Genomic DNA, 19,576 nt, shown 5'->3' on the forward strand with positions numbered 1-19,576 from the left:
AACCTTAAACCAAAAGAACCTCTGGTGTCTTTCCTCTCGTCCTCAAATCTAAAGAACCTCTGGTGTCTTTCCTCTCGTCCTCAAATCTAAAGAACCTCTGGTGTCTTTCCTCTCGTCCTCAAATCTAAAGAACCTCTGGTGTCTTTCCTCTCGTCCTCAAACCAAAAGAACCTCTGGTGTCTTTCCTCTCGTCCTCAAATCTAAAGAACCTCTGGTGTCTTTCCTGTCGTCCTCAAACCAAAAGAACCTCTGGTGTCTTTCCTGTCGTCCTCAAACCAAAAGAACCTCTGGTGTCTTTCCTCTCGTCCTCAAATCTAAAGAACCTCTGGTGTCTTTCCTCTCGTCCTCAAATCTAAAGAACCTCTGGTGTCTTTCCTCTCGTCCTCAAATCTAAAGAACCTCTGGTTTCTTTCCTGTCGTCCTCAAACCAAAAGAACCTCTGGTGTCTTTCCTCTCGTCCTCAAACCAAAAGAACCTCTGGTGTCTTTCCTCTCGTCCTCAAACCTAAAGAACCTCTGGTGTCTTTCCTCTCGTCCTCAAATCTAAAGAACATCTGGTGTCTTTCCTCTCGTCCTCAAATCTAAAGAACCTCTGGTGTCTTTCCTGTCGTCCTCAAACCTAAAGAACCTCTGGTGTCTTTCCTCTCGTCCTCAAACCTAAAGAACCTCTGGTGTCTTTCCTCTCGTCCTCAAATCTAAAGAACCTCTGGTGTCTTTCCTCTCGTTCTTAATCCAAAAGAACCTCTGGTGTCTTTCCTCTCGTTCTTAATCCTAAAGAACCTCTGGTGTCTTTCCTCTCCTTCTTAAACCTAAAGAACCTCTGGTGTCTTTCCTCTTGTCCTCAAACCAAAAGAACCTCTGGTGTGTCTTTCCTCTGGTTCTTAACCAAAATAACCTCTGGTGTCTTTCCTCTCGTTCTTAATCCTAAAGAACCTCTGGTGTCTTTCCTCTCGTTCTCAAACCAAAAGAACCTCTGGTGTCTTTCCTCTCGTCCTTAAACCAAAAGAACCTCTGGTGTCTTTCCTCTCGTTCTTAATCCTAAAGAACCTCTGGTGTCTTTCCTCTCGTTTTTAAACCAAAAGAACCTCTGGTGTCTTTCCTCTCGTTCTTAATCCTAAAGAACCTCTGGTGTCTTTCCTCTCGTTCTTAAACCTAAAGAACCTCTGGTGTCTTTTCTCTCGTTCTTAATCCTAAAGAACCTCTGGTGTCTTTCCTCTCGTTCTTAAACCTAAAGAACCTCTGGTGTCTTTCCTCTCGTTCTTAAACCTAAAGAACCTCTGGTGTCTTTTCTCTCGTTCTTAATCCTAAAGAACCTCTGGTGTCTTTCCTCTCGTTCTTAAACCTAAAGAACCTCTGGTGTCTTTCCTCTCGTTCTCAAACCTAAAGAACCTCTGGTGTGTCTTTCCTCTGGTTCTTAACCAAAATAACCTCTGGTGTATTTCCTCTCATTCTTAATCCTAAAGAACCTCTAGTGTCTTTCCTCTCGTTCTTTAATCTAAAGAACCTCTGGTGTCTTTCCTCTCGTCCTCAAACCAAAAGAACCTCTGGTGTCTTTCCTCTTCTTCTTTAATCTAAAGAACCTCTGGTGTCTTTCCTCTCGTCCTCAAACCAAAAGAACCTCTGGTGTCTTTCTTCTCGTCCTCAAACCAAAAGAACCTCTGGTGTCTTTCTTTTTCCTCTCGTTCTTAAACCAAAAGAACCTCTGGTGTCTTTCCTCTCGTTTTTAAACCAAAAGAACCTCTGGTGTCTTTCCTCTCGTTCTTAAACTAAAAGAAACTCTGGTGTCTTTCCTCTCGTTCTCAAACCAAAAGAACCTCTGGTGTCTTTCCTCTCGTTCTTAAACTAAAAGAAACTCTGGTGTCTTTCCTCTCGTTCTTAAACTAAAAGAACCTCTGGTGTCTTTCCTCTCGTTCTTAAACTAAAAGAAACTCTGGTGTCTTTCCTCTCGTTCTTAAACTAAAAGAAACTCTGGTGTCTTTCCTCTCGTCCTTAAACTAAAAGAAACTCTGGTGTCTTTCCTCTCGTTCTCAAACCAAAAGAACCTCTGGTGTCTTTCCTCTCGTTCTTAAACTAAAAGAAACTCTGGTGTCTTTCCTCTCGTTCTCAAACCAAAAGAACCTCTGGTGTCTTTCCTCTCGTGCTTAAACCAAAAGAACCTCTGGTGTCTTTCCTCTCGTCCTTAAACCAAAAGAACCTCTGGTGTCTTTCCTCTCGTTCTTAAACCAAAAGAACCTCTGGTGTCTTTCCTCTCATCCTTAAACCAAAAGAACCTCTGGTGTCTTTCCTGTCGTCCTCAAACCAAAAGAACCTCTGGTGTCTTTCCTCTCGTCCTCAAATCTAAAGAACCTCTGGTGTCTTTCCTCTCGTCCTCAAATCTAAAGAACCTCTGGTGTCTTTCCTCTCGTCCTCAAATCTAAAGAACCTCTGGTGTCTTTCCTCTCGTCCTCAAATCTAAAGAACCTCTGGTGTCTTTCCTCTCGTCCTTAAACCAAAAGAACCTCTGGTGTCTTTCCTCTCGTCCTCAAACCAAAAGAACCTCTGGTGTCTTTCCTCTCGTCCTCAAACCTAAAGAACCTCTGGTGTCTTTCCTCTCGTCCTCAAATCTAAAGAACCTCTGGTGTCTTTCCTCTCATCCTCAAATCTAAAGAACCTCTGGTGTCTTTCTTGTCGTCCTCAAACCTAAAGAACCTCTGGTGTCTTTCCTCTCGTCCTCAAACCTAAAGAACCTCTGGTGTCTTTCCTCTCGTCCTCAAACCAAAAGGACCTCTGGTGTCTTTCCTCTCGTCCTCAAATCTAAAGAACCTCTGGTGTCTTTCCTCTCGTCCTCAAATCTAAAGAACCTCTGGTGTCTTTCCTGTCGTCCTCAAACCTAAAGAACCTCTGGTGTCTTTCCTCTCGTCCTCAAACCTAAAGAACCTCTGGTGTCTTTCCTCTCGTCCTCAAACCAAAAGAACCTCTGGTGTCTTTCCTCTCGTCCTTAAACCAAAAGAACCTCTGGTGTCTTTCCTCTCGTTCTTAAACCAAAAGAACCTCTGGTGTCTTTCCTCTCATCCTTAAACCAAAAGAACCTCTGGTGTCTTTCCTCTCGTTCTTAAACCAAAATAACCTCTGGTGTCTTTCCTCTCGTTCTTAAACCAAAAGAACCTCTGGTGTCTTTCCTCTCGTTCTTAAACCAAAAGAACCTCTGGTGTCTTTCCTCTCGTCCTCAAACCAAAAGAACCTCTGGTGTCTTTCCTCTCGTTCTTAAACCAAAAGAACCTCTGGTGTCTTTCCTCTCGTTCTTAAACCAAAAGAACCTCTGGTGTCTTTCCTCTCGTCCTCAAACCAAAAGAACCTCTGGTGTCTTTCCTCTCGTTCTTAAACCAAAAGAACCTCTGGTGTCTTTCCTCTAGTTCTTAAACCAAAAGAACCTCTGGTGTCTTTCCTCTCGTCCTTAAACCAAAAGAACCTCTGGTGTCTTTCCTCTTGTTCTTAAACCAAAAGAACCTCTGGTGTCTTTCCTCTCGTCCTTAAACCAAAAGAACCTCTGGTGTCTTTCCTCTTGTTCTTAAACCAAAAGAACCTCTGGTGTCCTTCCTCTCGTTCTTAAACCAAAAGAACCTCTGGTGTCTTTCCTCTCGTTCTTAAACCAAAAGAACCTCTGGTGTCTTTCCTCTCGTTCTTAAACCAAAAGAACCTCTGGTGTCTTTCCTCTCGTTCTTAAACCAAAAGAACCTCTGGTGTCTTTCCTCTCGTTCTTAAACCAAAAGAACCTCTGGTGTCTTTCCTCTCGTTCTTAAACCAAAAGAACCTCTGGTGTCTTTCCTCTCGTTCTTAAACCAAAAGAACCTCTGGTGTCTTTCCTCTCGTTCTTAAACCAAAAGAACCTCTGGTGTCTTTCCTCTCGTTCTTAAACCAAAAGAACCTCTGGTGTCTTTCCTCTCGTTCTTAAACCAAAAGAACCTCTGGTGTCTTTCCTCTCGTTCTTAAACCAAAAGAACCTCTGGTGTCTTTCGTTCTCTGCCGCGCCTGTTTGATTTCCCTGAAAACATTTTAATTGATGCAGCAATTAAGCGGGACAAGTCGGAGCAGATCCTCCGTGAAGTTCTCCGCCTCCCCGGGCGAGTTCATCTTGAGAATGTTCAACATTCATCATCGATGTATGTCTTGCTCTGCAGCCAGAGAGAGTCGGACTGTATTTGAGAATAATCACACATAATTGCAGCGTGTTTTGCTCGGGAATGCAGAAAATTGTCCAAATGAAACACATTTATAGAGCAAACCCCGCATAAATAAAAACAAATAGTGTCTTTGGAGATTTCATTAAATCGCTTGTGAGAAGAGAAGTGGAAGATAAGAACAACTTTGAACTACAATATCAGTCAAATTATACACGATAACTCTTTATAAACATCTTTAAATGAGACGTTAATAGAGAGAATCTGAGAATAGACAGATTTATATTCAGAGAAGCAAGTGCTCATCGAATAATTATTATCCACGTTATTATCTATGAAGAATGTATAAAATCCTCCAGTAAGAACATGTCGCTGATCTGGCAATAGTTTCATTAAAAATATCTACTGTTTTAAAATCTATAAATAATATCCGCCAGTGTAAAGAGGGACTGTCCGTGTGTTGAAATGAAAAGATTCTTTAAGTAAGAGCAACAAACTATTATTAATGTGACAGAACTGTCACAGGAATATTGTTTAAAACAAGCTTTATTAGGCTTTGATAAATTAACATAGGATTGTTGTTTAATTTGTATTATTTTATTCCAAACAACTTTAGTTGTATGAAACTACCAGTTCATACAAAACTCTGTTTCTGAATTCTGAATTTCTGATATGCTCTAGTAGAAGAACTCACATTTCTCCGATCCTTCAAACTCTTCACTGGCTGCCAGTTTCTTTCAGGATCATTTTAAAATTCTAGTTCTTACTTTCAGATCTATTCATGGTCAGACCTTCCATCAGTGATCTGATCCAGCCTTACACCCCAGCTCGGGCTCTGAGGTCTGTGGATCAGAATCAACTGATGGTTCCTGAACTTCCGGACCAGAGGAGAGAAATCCTTCCATCCTGTCTGATGTTGTCTTGGTCTTTTTAAATGTCTATCGTTTTTGATTGTTTGTGACGGTGGTTATTTTTATATTTAAGTCGTGAACATACAGTATGTTTTGTTGTTGTTTAAAGGAAAATTAAATAATTAAATAAAAAGTAGTATCATTTGAGCAAAACTAAATATGAAACATTTAAAATACATGACATGGAACTAATGTTTGGATGTTTTGCACTTCACTGACCTTTGAAGCGTTAGATATTAAAATAGAAGTTGTTGAAGTGCAGCTCCTCAGAGTCGTCGTCGTGACAGAGATAAGTGTCTTCTCTCTCACAGACCTCGGAGGTTAAGAATGATGTATTGCTGGCAGAGCAGATATTTATCACAATCTACCTCCAGGCTCTTCTTTTATTTCCTAACAAGCGTGTGACGACTGAAGCAGGAACCGCCGCAACATTCCAGCGCTCACCTCGTGCCAAAGAAATCCATTATGACCACATCAAAACTAGCATAATCCCGAGTCATTGCGCCTCCTGAGGAAAGACAATTAAAGGGGATTTACGTTGTGTGTTTTGGCTTCTGCGGCGCATTTAAGCAGCGTTCACAGCTAATCCCTAAAACCAGATAAATGCGAATTAAAAAGTTTATTTCTAGGTGTGAGTCTCCTCTTGACTCTGGGCAGCAGAGAAGGTTCGTCTCCAGGGTCGGCCCTCGCCCGGCGTCTGTTGCTAAGTGAGCGACGATGTGCGACATGTTGAAGTGGGAATGATGAAGAGGCAGAGGTTGGACGGTGAAGAGGCTCATGCATCCGTCAACGAGCCTCCTCGTTATTCTTCTGGAACAGGACGCAACTTGACTTCCCTCCTACCATGTTGCTACACAGTGGAAACAGAAGCCTGAGATTATGCAACCAAGCATTTATTGAAACGTGATCTTCATGTCTGTCCTTATTAAAGCAGCTTTTATGTAATTACTGTCATGAAACGAAACGGATTTTTGTCTGACGTCCAAACTATTCTCCGACATGTTGCCGGGCGACATCCACACGTCTTTAAGGTGAGCCACGATGACCGTCTCCGGCTGTTCTCCTGCCAGAGTGGACTTACTTTACTACACATTTGTCTCAACAGTTGGATGGAAGTTGATTTACTCGAATAGAAGTTTGTTTTTTCACATGAGCAGCAGATAAGAAGTCAAACAGAAGATGAAACCTTCAAATTCATTCATCAGAAGCTGTCAACAGCGCACCAGAAAAATGTTGTTGACAAAAGATTGTTACATCCGGACTAAAAGTTTGTGGGTTTGATCAGTTCTTGTGATGTCATCATGGCTAGTTAGCTCCCTGGCTTGACGATCGTGATTCAATACTAATTCAATTCAATTCAATTCAATTCAATTTTATTTAAAGTGTCTTATCATAACAAAGTTATCTCAAGACACTATACAGTTGAAATAAGACTACAGTTGATTAAGGAAAAATAGATCCAGCAATTCAACAAAGAGCAAGAAACAAAACACTGTACAGTGAGCAATGGCGAGGAAAAACTTCCTTTTAGAAGGCAGAAACCTCGAGCAGAACCAGACTCATTGTTGACGGCCTGCCGCTTTGACCGGCTGGGAGGAAGGATGGGGGGGTAGACAGATGGATTAGGAGAGGAGTGAGGGAGGATATAGTGAGAGAAAAGAGGAGAGTGTAGGAGAGTCCATGGGGGTGCTGGAGAGAACTCGTACTATCTCTCGCTCTTTCTCTGGTTCCTCATAAACCTGAACTAGGTTTTGAATTTTTATTTTATTTTGTTTATTTGATTCATTACAACGAGGTATTATTTGATTGAAGAGCAACACTTCAATCACTGAGAAGTTTCTTCAACAATCTTTACATTCATCGAGCGTCATTTCCCTCCAAATTAGTTCCGATCACTTTTTTTTCCTCATGTAGGAAAACAAGCGAAGCTACTTATTCACGTCGGCGCTTATTTGTCCTCTGAAAACCTCCCCTCGGGAGAGGTTCTCCTTTCCTAAAGAGGGGCCTCTATTAAAAAGCCATCGTTCACGAGGGGTCCGAACCCGTGACACCGGTGGGCACCGGGACCCGTGAACAGTGAAGGAGAAGAATTCTAGGTTAATTACGGCCTTTAAAATAGCAAACACTCGTCGCGGTGGAGCGGAGCCTGACAGAGTTACGAGCGCCGCCGGAGAGACCGGGCCGAGCTGAGTGATGGTCGCGCTCACCTGAGGTGGGTTCGGTCAGCGAGAGTTATTATTTACCATTAACACACAGGCTTTAAATCCAACAGAAACAAATCCTTTCTAACGCCATCCCTCCTGAAACTCGCTACAACATGTCCTGGAAGCCGAGGCAGGAGGAACCGAACACACCGGACCCTTGAGCACGACTTCAGATTGACACCACTTCCCTCTGACAGAAAAGTGCATCTTGGACTGGAAGCCTGTTTGTCTTTGCACAGAAAAGAAATGCAAAGTAGGTTCTTGTGAATCTCTGGGAAACACCGCGGGACGTCCCTCGGGGGGAAATAAATACGAGCACTGAGAGCCTGACGGTGGCGCTGGCTTTAAAGTATTCATTAACCTACAGCTGAAGAGAAACAAGAGATCGGGTTCGGAAGTCAAAGGAGGGCCAAGTACACTAAACAACTTTTAGCTTCGGAGGAATGAAGAATAAACCTGGCGAGTGTAAAACACGAGAGGTTAAAGTGAAACCCATCATCTACATATTACATCCAACAATTGATCTTTACTTCCTCTGTTGACTCTGGTCTCTTAAAGGCTCATTTTTCACTTCAATTCTTCACTTCTTCCTCCTGTTACTGCTCTTTGGACCTGGACCTCTATAGGACGCCCAGAGAAAGGCCCGTGGGACCACATTCATGGCAAAATAAAGCTGGTTTGACGTGCACCCCCAGGTCTCCCAGAACGTGAATGAACCTCTGTGAATACGAACCTACACAAACGCCCTCGGAGCTATAGGACCTCTGCATGGCAAGAGTATGTGGGCGACAACAATCAATAACCAGGAGGGGCACTGTCCCCCCTTTTCCTTCACCAATCCCGAGACAGTGTCGCAGCGGGAGGGAGTCCGACAGGGATGGGTCATTGATAAAACACACTGCCAGGGGGGGTCAAACCCGGCCTCAGCGAGGGCCGAGTGGGATGTAAACCAAAGTCCATCCCCGCATTGCAATTAACACCTACGCCGCGGCCGTCGTTAGAGATTCTTCGAATCAGCATTTGAAAACACAAACAGAACAAAAGCTTCAAAGGGAATCGAGCTCTTAAGAGTCACGCCTTCCAAACACACTCAGAAGCGAACGAACAACAGCATCAACCTCCGATACTGGGAGATAAGATAATAAATAATCCCTCTTGGTGTTGCTGAGAGATTGAAATCCTGATGATCCACAATGTTAACAAGCATTTAATGGTCTTCCTCAAGATAAACGACGACTCTTCCTCCTCGTGTTGTAACTCACGCCGGCGCTCAAAGAGTGTCGTGTTTCTGCGCCTCATGTGCCGAAGCCACAGCGTGAGGTAAGGATTGTGTTCTCCAGGCGCCCGTCAGGCTGTGGCGCCACCGTCACACGACGTCGGTCCGGCCCGCCACGGGTCCACGAGTCAGAACCTCTGAGCAGGAACACGACCAGGATCTCTGAGCAGGTTGATCACTGTCACCGTTTGTTGTTGTCATGGCTGGACGGATTCTTCTGCTGCCAGAGGAGCCTCTCGTATCTTCAAGAAGCGTCGGGTGAGAAGCGACTGAAACACAATCCTCCTCTGACAGCGGGTGAGAAATTATGTCGTGGTCGTAGATCAGGGAGAGGTTGTGGCCTTGACCTCCCGGAGACCCGCCTGCGTGACCTTTAGAAACAGAAAAACTTCATCGTCTGAATGATGTTCTCGATGAAATACTTGAGTTTGAGCTGCACAAGCTGACAAAAGGAAGTGTGTCCAGCAGACACACATGTCGGTGGAAATAGCTCGACACACATCCGACACCGGGATGAAGTAACTATTGATAGGACGTAGAAGAGAAAACGATCTGAAAATGTGCTTTCTTGGCAAGTGTCGGCAGCACTGAAGCCCCAGATCCCTTCAAAGGCAGATATGTCCGCGCCGGGTTCTGAACCCGATACGAGCGGCTTCAGAAGCTGGAGAGTCGGGCGGTGGCGAAATGTGAGATTAAGTGGACGGTAGTTCAGAGTTGTATCAGTTTGTGGGTGTGAGAGCAGGAATACGAACCTGTTTCCCTCGTTCATGTTCTCAGGACGAGCATGAGAACGAGGTCCGGACCATTATTCTGTCGGACACTTTAATCTGCACCGGAGACACACGAGTGCTAAGAATATACTCTTCAGTCTCAGCGGGAGTCGCGGGACAAAGCCTTAACCTGTTTATCCAGTCGCCGCTAATACCTGTTTTAACAGGTGAGGAGAGTCACAAGAGCCCAGAGGAAGTCCTGATTATGAGCCACGACCAGGACCAGCGTTAGGTCAAGTCCAGTTCAAAGAGGCCCCAGAGTTAAAGACATCACGTTTCTCCGGCAAATTGGAAACACTGCGTTTAATTGGACCTGACAAGCTTCCACGTCTTGACGGACACGGTCCACAGTTACCGCGCTGAGACGCCCTTAATGTCGCCCGGGGAACCAATTACACTCCGGCATTAAACAAGAGTCGTCTGAAGAAGTTTGTTTTTCTTGCTCCAGACTAACAAGAGTTCAGAAGACGTGAAAGTGAAGACGGACAGAAGAGTCTTGTGCGAGACCTTCTCACTTTCACGACGAGTAACTCGACTCGCGGTGTCAACTTCACAGGTGAGACCCCGGACCCGAGACCAGTGAACCCACAGTATCCTGGTTTCAGCAGATAGTAAAGGAGCGCGGTGTTGTGTGCAGGGAATCCCAAGCACCCGGCTATTTTAACTTGGGGTCCTGAGCCCGGGGGGGCGGGGGGGGGGGGAATGAAAGAGAGACCACACTGACTCCAACTTGAAGACTTTTCTCCTGCTTATCTGCCCTCACCTGCTGACATGAGAGATCCAATGACCACCTGCCAGATGCTGAAGGAAGTGATCCACGAGGATATGAAACATTCCGACCACACGGGAGATACAACCATCGACGCGTAACATCTTCAAACAAAGGTATCGAGTCTAAAGCCAGACTTGAACATGCTGGACAACAGATAACAGCCTCAGCTGTGGGCGGGAGGTGCCGACAGGAGCTAATGGTTTTCTAATAATGCTTTCCAACGACCCCGTGACCGCATATATATTGGCGGCGAGGAAACTGGCGCCGCCGCAGACGGACACGTGATCGCCGGCGTGTGCTCGGGTGGAAGTGACGAGAGGCAGCGAACATCACACGTCTGTCCAACACTTTCACTCAAGGTGACGAGAGACGCTTGTTTTTCTCGTCCATGACCACGGAAACGCTTCTAGCTCCGGCTCTTGAATGTGTTCTACGGATGGCGTCAGAGGTGGGATTGTCATAAGAATCCAAAGAAGGAACTAAAGGTAAAGATTAAAGGAAATAACTATTTAAAACATCATTAGGTTGTTTTCAGTGGCGACATTATAATAACTAAACAAAATATGTTTTACCTTCCTTTTAATTATTACAGCTAAGTCCAAATATAGATTTTTATGTGAGATTCCGACACATATATCTATATATATCTATATAAATATATATAAATATATATATAAATATATATATAGTGACCAAATATCCGGCGCATCTCTCCTAGAGAGGAATACAAGTGAAGTTTTGAGCTGGAAGTTAACGTACATTGTTTAAGTCAACAAAGATACTCAGTCAGTAAACACTTAAGGATGCTAAACAAAATGATACTCGAGATGCAGTCCATCTTTTTCAGATGCTGTATTTAACCAAAAAGTTTATAGTCCACCAGGAGGCGATCTAGATTTGTTTTTCTGACTTGGCAAAAACACATTTAACGTTTACAAAGATTTATGAATCTGCCTGTAAAAAACCTGGTATTAAACGATTCCAGTCACGGTCGTGTTCAGCAACAGTAGCTTCGAATGCTCTGGGGATCGAAGGCGATCGATCCATCATTCGCGGACAAACTGGGTCACGGTCGCTGAGCAGCAGCGGCTCAGACCCGACACATAATCGATGTTAGATTCCTGACCCGTCTCCCCTGGAGCCGTCAGAGCCACAGACCATTTAACAAGTCGCTTATCCTTGAGCGCAGCTGGAAGCGTGTCTGGTCAGTGACAGTCGTACGACGAGAAGATCGATGAAGATAAATTCATTTGGACGAGACTGAAGAAAGTGACGTGGATTGAATGGATGATAACAGCATTGCTGTGGACGGTGGATCGTGTTCTCAGTATATCAGCGGAACATTGTTTAGAAATTAATTGTCATTCATTTGAACACGAGGCTCAGCCTCAGTTTAAACTCCATGCTTGGACTCTGCAGCAAGTGTATCGTGGATCTTCTGTGGAGACGCTGAGGTTTGGGACGAGGCCAGAGCATCAGTGGTTTGACCAGAGCTTCGTTCCTGCAAACCATCATTAAAGTTGACAAACATGAGTCCAGTCTGTGGTCTGGTGCTGTTGACATGTGGCTTTAACCAGAGGGAGCTTCACTCAAACACCTCCAGTCAGACCTTCTACTGCAACGTTCGACATTATACACAAACTGAGGAGAGAAGCTGCTCCTAGAACGAGGTCAAGCGAGATAAGTGGTTGAGATAACTTCTCCTGGAGGCGCCGACATCTGGAGCCCACGAGGAAAGAGCAATAAAAGCAGCTTAAACATTAACAAGTAGACACTATTTTATCCTGCTGCGGTCTACTGTATGTTCGGAGCGGCTCCAAGAATGACTGGAATGTCACCTCCGAGGGGAGCTTCTGACCCTTCACACCCACACCAGCACCCCCTTCGTAGACCCCGCTGAGGAGCCGCGACACAGACGTGTGGTCGTCACAGTGCGGATCAGGAATATTGGGAAGGACGGCGAGCTGGAGCCACCTGCCCTCGGAGCTGAGTCGGGATGCTGACCCACATTCTGAGGACCCAGGATCTGGCCCTGATCCTAAGGTGGGGGGGCGGGTCTACAATCCTAATGACCCGCTGGTATTAAAGTCTCTTTCCAGCAACACAAACTAAAAACAAGATCCGAGACACAGATGAATCCAACCTATCAACAGAAAAACACTTTTATATTTCACAAGAAAGTCTTTTTAACTTCAGTGAACGATTTAAACCAAAGCTTTGTTGTCTTTTCATGAACCTTGATTTACAATCGGCTCCGGCTTCGTTTGAACAAAAATGATTCTGATGATAGAGAAGCAAACTTTATATACTGTGTATAACTATATACACGTGATGATGATGAAGATGATGATGAAGATGATGAAGAAGATGATGATGTTTCATTGAAACTGTGATGGTACCGACGTCTTTGTAAAGCCATGAAAGGAGCAGGAGACAGAAGATCACACGAGCACTTAAAAAGCTCAAAGACGCAGGATTTCGATGCGTATCTGGTGATGCATGAGCGCAAATATGTCACGGATGTGGCCACGACATGCAGTCGCGCTGACGGAGAAACTTCATTGAGAAAAGAATCACAGCAGCCGGAGAAGAAACACTTGTGCAGGTCGACCTCGAAGGGACGTACGGTCCAAACAAACACTCTTTTCTCTTTTCTCTCACTCTTTTCTCACTCTCTCCTTACAGTTGTAACTCTTTGAATTTATTCCCTTTTTTAATTCGACATGTAAACAAACAGCAAATATAAAGTTTAATATATTGAAGACTGTACGTCAGAAGTTATTTTCTTGACTCAAAGCAGCAAAGATCATTTTAAATAAGTAGGATTTGACAGATAAATCCATTAAATGAAGTTTGAGCCTTTGATTGACAATAATGTAACGTCTCTCACATCAAACAACTTGACAAACTCACTTTGACACATAAACATACAGATCCAAACCATTGACCCCAAAGTTAAATCATTCAAACTGTGAGAAGAAATGTTGATGTGAAGAAAAAAGAGGCTCAACATGAAATGATGTCAAACTATTCAAGAAACTGAAGTTTATTTGGTAACATTTTAGTGTTGATCAAAGGAAATGTTTAGATCGAGGTCATAACAAACACAAATGATTTATCGAGATCAACACAAACACACATGTTTTATCGAGATCAACACAAACACGTTTCATGAAGATCAACACAAACACAAATGTTTTATCGAGATCAACACAAACACAAATGTTTTATCGAGATCAACACAAACACAAATGTTTTATCGAGATCAACACAAACACAAATGTTTTATCACGATCAACACAAACACAAATGTTTCATCGAGATCAACACAAACACGTTTTATGAAGATCAACTCAAACACAAATGTTTTATCGAGATCAACACAAACACAAATGTTTTATTGAGATCAACACAAACACAAATGTTTTATCGAGATCAACACAAACACAAATGTTTTATCACGATCAACACAAACACAAATGTTTCATCGAGATCAACACAAACACAAATGTTTTATGAAGATCATCACAAACACAAATGTTTTATCGAGATCAATACAAACACACATGTTTTATGAAGATCATCACAAACACAAATGTTTCATGAAGATCAACACAAACACATATTGAAGGAGCATCATCTTCTTCACGTTCATGAGTCTCACATGTAAACAGAAGAACTTCTTCTTCAACCAAACACCAGACGACATCACGAGCCTGTGCTTCACTCTCTTCCTCTCACAGGAGACGAGATAAGCCCGAACAAAGTCCACGTCCAAGGTTGATCCTCCACTTAATGACACTAATCTTGCTGGAAAGTGTTTCACGAGATACTATTTGTGACAGAACTTCAGACTCACAAATATTCCCTGAACGTGTGTCGAGTATTTATGTTTTCACTCAGAGCGCACGTCTACGGGGTTCAGGTCCATCCACAGCGGAGCCAGGGCCTCAAGGTCCTTAAGCTCTCAAGTCTCAGGTGAATCATCTTGAAACGTTACGAGGAGTCGTAGAGTTTGACTCTTGGTTCACGACATGTGGTGACAATAAAAGTAACAAATCCTTGAAGGTTTCTCTTGGTTCAGGTTCTGAGTCAGATGTGAGGAGAAGCTGCTCCACACTCTTGATGCTGGAGGCTGAGGCCCCGCAGGAGGTCCAGGCAGGAGCTCCTGAGACCCCGCAGGAGGTCCAGGCAGGAGCCCCTGAGACCCCGAGGCAGACCCGCCACAAGAAGGATTATGTCCCGGGAAGAGTTGGACCAGATCCATTCTCTTATGAAACCATCAACGCTTTGATGATGAGATATTTGACTTCACACAAGAATTCAAATGATTCGACACTAAAATTAAACAGTTCGATTGAAGACAATGTTTGATGAACTTGTTTCTCATTAATATTTGAAAGATTTTAGTTTTTATTCTCTTGTCAAACGAAGAATCTGAACCAGAATCAGTGAAAATAACAGATTCATTTCGACACGAACTGTTGATCGACACAATTATTATTATTCATTAACATTATTGAAATATATTTTCTAATCTAATCTAATCTAATCTAATCTAATCTAATCCAAACTGATTTTATCGCATTTTATCTAATGTAATGTAATGTAATCTCATCTCATCACGTCTCATCTAATCTGATTTTATCTAATCTAATCTAATCTAATCTAATCTCATCTCATCTCATCTCATCTCATCTCATCTCATCTAATCTGATTTGATCTAATCTAATCTAATCTCATTTATCTCATCTCATCTCATCTCGTCTCATCTAATCTGATTTGATCTAATCTAATCTAATCTAATCTCATCTCATCTCATCTCATCTCATCTCATCTCATCTCATCTCATCTCATCTCATCTCATCTCATCTCATCTCATCTCATCTCATCTCATCTCATCTCATCTCTTGTCATCTCGTCTCATCTAATCTGATTTTATCTAATCTAATCTAATCTCATGTAATCTCATCTCATCTCATCTCATCTCATCTCATCTCATCTCATCTCATCTAATCTGATTTTATCTAATCTAATCTAATCTCATCTCATCTCATCTCTTGTCATCTCGTCTCATCTAATCTGATTTTATCTAATCTAATCTCATCTCATCTCATCTCATCTCATCTCATCTCATCTCATCTCATCTCATCTCATCTCATCTCATCTCATCTCATCTCATCTCATCTCTTGTCATCTCGTCTCATCTAATATGATTTTATCTAATCTAATCTAATCTAATCTAATCTCATCTCATCTCATCTCATCTCGTCTCATGTAATCTGATTTTATCTAATCTAATCTAATCTCATCTCATCTCATCTCATCTCATCTCATCTCATCTCATCTCATCTCATCTCATCTCATCTAATCTAATCTAATCTAATCTCATCTCATCTCATCTCGTCTCGTCTCATCTAATCTGATTTTATCTAATCTAATCTAATCTAATCTAATCTCATCTCATCTCATCTCATCTCGTCTCGTCTCGTCTCGTCTCGTCTCATCTAATCTGATTTTATCTAATCTAATCTAATCTAATCTAATCTAATCTAATCGAATCGAATCTAATCTAATCTAATCTAATCTAATCTCATCTAATCTAATCTAATCTAAGTGAAAAGTCATGTGTATTCCAGGTAATGATGTACATTAACATAAATGATGAGTTTAATGATTCAACACAGGATTAAAACATAAAATATATTTGTTTATTCCTTCATTAAACAAATACTAGTTTTTATACGTGTTTCCTTCATTTGTGTTGAATTAAACTCATCTTTAAACAGTTATGAACTAAAATGCTATATTTGTTAAAGTGAATAAATATTACACGTTAGCATCACATGTTTATAAATCTTTGTTTCTTCTGCTCACTCGTGGAAACTAAACAAGCGTCGACGCATCAAAGATCCTCCAGAGAAACAACAGCCTTAAAAAAGCAATTAAGTGGAGCTGCTGCTAATATTGAGCGTGGGGGGGGCGCGTCCTCTGAGAGAGGCCGAGCACCAGACTGTGAGATTCATATTGACTCAGGTGAGCAGCAGCTCCTGAACTTCCAGCATCTGAGGCTCGAACTTCACAACACATGGAAGCAGGAAGGAGCTGCAGCGTCGCTCGACTGTTAAATCCTTGAGATTAAGAAACGCCGTCGACAAGAACTTCATTATGTTCTCGTGTCGCTGAGAGAAGAAAACATTTCTGGACCAGAAGCAAATCTTCATCTGCAGCCGGACAGGCTTGCTCGCCGCTCTGCTTGGCTGCTTCTGGCAATTTACTCTCCATAACACACACACACATGCACACACACACCTACACACGCACACACACCCACACACACCTACACACACACACCTACACACACACACCTACACACGCACACACACACGCACACACACACACACCTACACACACACACCTACACACGCACACACACACGCACACACACACACACCTACACACACACACCTACACACGCACACACACGCACGCACACACACACACACACACACCTACACACACACCCCCACACAAACACCTACACACACACGCACACACACGCACGCACACACACACACACCTACACACACACACCTACACACACACACACACACACACACACCGACACACACACACCTACACACGCACACACACACACCTACACAAACACACCTACACACACACACCTACACACGCACACACACGCACACACACACACACACACACACCTACACACACACACCTACACACGCACACGCATGCACACACACACACACACCTACACACACACCCCCACACACACACCTACACACACACGCACACACACCTACACACGGACTCACACGCACACACACAAACACACACACACGCACACACACACACAAACACACACCTCTTCAATAGAAACCAACTCATCTGAAGCGAAACACATTTAAATGTTAGGAGCAGATTTGATTTGATTTGATTTGATTTGATTTGATTTGATTTGATTTGATTTGATTTGATTTGATTTGATTTGATTTGATTTGATTTGATTTGATTTGATTTGATTGTTTGTTTGTTTGTTTGTTTGTCTCTGATTCAATCGTGAAGATGTTCGAGTCTCGATGATCAACAACATTATTATCAGCACAAGAAGCTCTGCAGTGGCTCTGAAGGACCCGCGGGTCTGGACCCACCAGGAGAGGAAGAAGGAATGAGGGCAGGTGAGAACAAGTGCAGGATGATTGACAGCCGGGGCCGACATGGATCCGGAGAGAGGATTTACCTTTGAAGGAGATGAAGACTCGAGGAGCCGCCATGGACTCGTTGATCATCTGGTTCCCCAGAGCGGAGCGAGCCAGCAGGACCAGGATGAGGTTGAGGAACATGATGGAGGTTCGAGGAAACACCAGCTGCAGGAGGAGAAGAACGACTTTGTTTAAAGAACAAGTTTCTCTTCTTCACTAAATCACTTTCTTTATCTACATTTTTAATATTTACTTTTCAAAACAGGAACACATTTGTCCAAATAAAACACAAATTTCTCGCACCAAGTGTTGAAAATAAAAACATTAAACGTAGGTCAATCCAAAGAGGGTCGAAGGTGAGTGGAGAGTCAAAATGGCGGAGCGTAAATCTTGATGTAACGACAGGTGTCAATCAAAAGTGATACGCTTCATGTTCCCGAACGAAAGAGTTTTACATCAATTATACATAAAGAAAAGGATAAAACTCATCCATACTTTAACTTTGTTAAATCTTCCAGATTTTACAAAAGAACAAACAAACGTCCAGAGAAGTCAAACTGACTGATCATCAGTTAAGTTTCTACGACATGAACTCGAACCACAGAAGCGTCTCAGTCGTGAACTTAAGATCCACGTCTGGCCAAGAAGAAAAGACGCAAAAGGTTTGGATCCTGATCCGTGAGGTTCTCTCCAGGTTAGATTCTCTCCAGGTTAGATTCTCTCCAGGATAGATTCTCTCCAGGTTAGATTCTCTCCAGGATAGATTCTCTCCAGGTTAGATTCTCTCCAGGTTAGATTCTCTCCGGGTTAGATTCTCTCCAGGTTAGATTCTCTCCGGGTTAGATTCTCTCCAGGTTAGATTCTCTCCAGGTTAGATTCTCTCCAGGTTAGATTCTCTCCGGGTTAGATTCTCTCCAGGTTAGATTCTCTCCAGGTTAGATTCTCTCCAGGTTAGATTCTCTCCGGGTTAGATTCTCTCCGGGTTAGATTCTCTCCAGGTTAGATTCTCTCCAGGTTAGATTCTCTCCAGGTTAGATTCTCTCCAGGTTAGATTCTCTCCAGGTTAGATTCTCTCCAGGTTAGGTTCTCTCCAGGTTAGATTCTCTCCAGGTTAGATTCTCTCCAGGTTAGATTCTCTCCAGGTTAGATTCTCTCCAGGTTAGATTCTCTTGTAACACTTTCAATCTCTGGAGACACAACATTCTTGGAGGTCACACAGTTGATGTTCCTCACTGAGGAACGAGTCAAAACCTTCTTCTCTGAAGCACATTTAGCTTCATGTCAAGGTAATGATAATGTAATAATAATAGTAATAATACTGTAATAACCTTCAACAAGTGTCTCGTTCATGAAGTGACTCTGACACATCTCCAGCGACGCACGAGCCTCACGAGCACAACTATGTGTGAGAAGAAGAGTTTCTAATAAAAGCTTCTTCACATCTCACTGTTTCCACGACACGTGCGCGTGCCAGTCTGGGAAACAAAGCCTCGCGCGCGTCACGCACGGAGAAGTCAACATTCTTGTGACCAGATGTTCACGTCGTGACAGTGACGTCACGTGTCCAGCTGCTCAAACTTGATTGACACTTCGTGTGTTGGTTCACACGCGCGGGGGACAACAAACAAACGTGCGCGCGCGCGCGAGGAGGAGACGCGTCATGGATCAGCGGATCGATCAGTGGATCGATCAGACACTCAGAGGCTTCGATCGATCACTTCTAACGTGTCTTCTTGTAAACAGTCACAATTTACACACGTTTATTCCACAATAATAGCCGTATTTATGGTGAACGACCCGCAGTAATAAGACAATAATAACACAATAATAACACAATAATAACACAATAATAGTCCCCCTCACACACGCCTTACCTTGTCAACACAACACAACTCTTGATCCCGACATGTATGAATCCAAAGCTTCTGAATAATCCGAGAATAATCTCAATAATCTCAGGAGTGAAGGATCTTCAGGAGGTGCTGCGCTCACATCCCGGGAGGTCAGATGCTCGCGCGTCCATGAAGGTCCAGCAGCTCCGCAGGAAACTTGTGTCTGACGGAGGAGGCTGGACTCGAGGCTGGACTCGAGCAGGTGGATGTCTTGGACACACCCACGGGGCGGGCGGAGAGGAAGAGCCGCCCGCCCGCGCTCCCGGTCCCGCGGGAGGGAAAACAAACACACCTTCAGCGTCGACACACAATTAAACATCAGAACATTATTTTAATGTGTGTGAACGTGATCACGTGGTTATGGAC

General features: G+C 43.4%; 1 protein-coding gene across 2 annotated transcripts in view; it reads right to left on the minus strand.

Annotated features, from left to right (window-relative positions):
- Nucleotides 1–19,351, minus strand: part of LOC148069918 (semaphorin-3F-like) — a 66,946-nt gene extending 47,595 nt beyond the window's left edge. For both annotated transcript variants that reach the window (XM_087800096.1, XM_087800095.1), the window contains exons 1-2: nt 19,193–19,351; nt 17,357–17,483 (exon numbers count right to left, since the gene is read on the minus strand). In XM_087800096.1, the coding sequence (XP_087656222.1) occupies nt 17,357–17,459 (103 nt within the window). In that variant the 5' untranslated portion in view covers nt 17,460–17,483; nt 19,193–19,351. The remainder of the gene's footprint in view (nt 1–17,356; nt 17,484–19,192) is intronic.
- Nucleotides 19,352–19,576: the final 225 nt, after the last annotated feature.

This window comes from Callionymus lyra, chromosome 10, assembly GCF_982586985.1.
Source record: "Callionymus lyra chromosome 10, fCalLyr1.hap1.1, whole genome shotgun sequence".
In the NCBI taxonomy this organism is placed as follows: domain Eukaryota; kingdom Metazoa; phylum Chordata; class Actinopteri; order Syngnathiformes; family Callionymidae; genus Callionymus; species Callionymus lyra.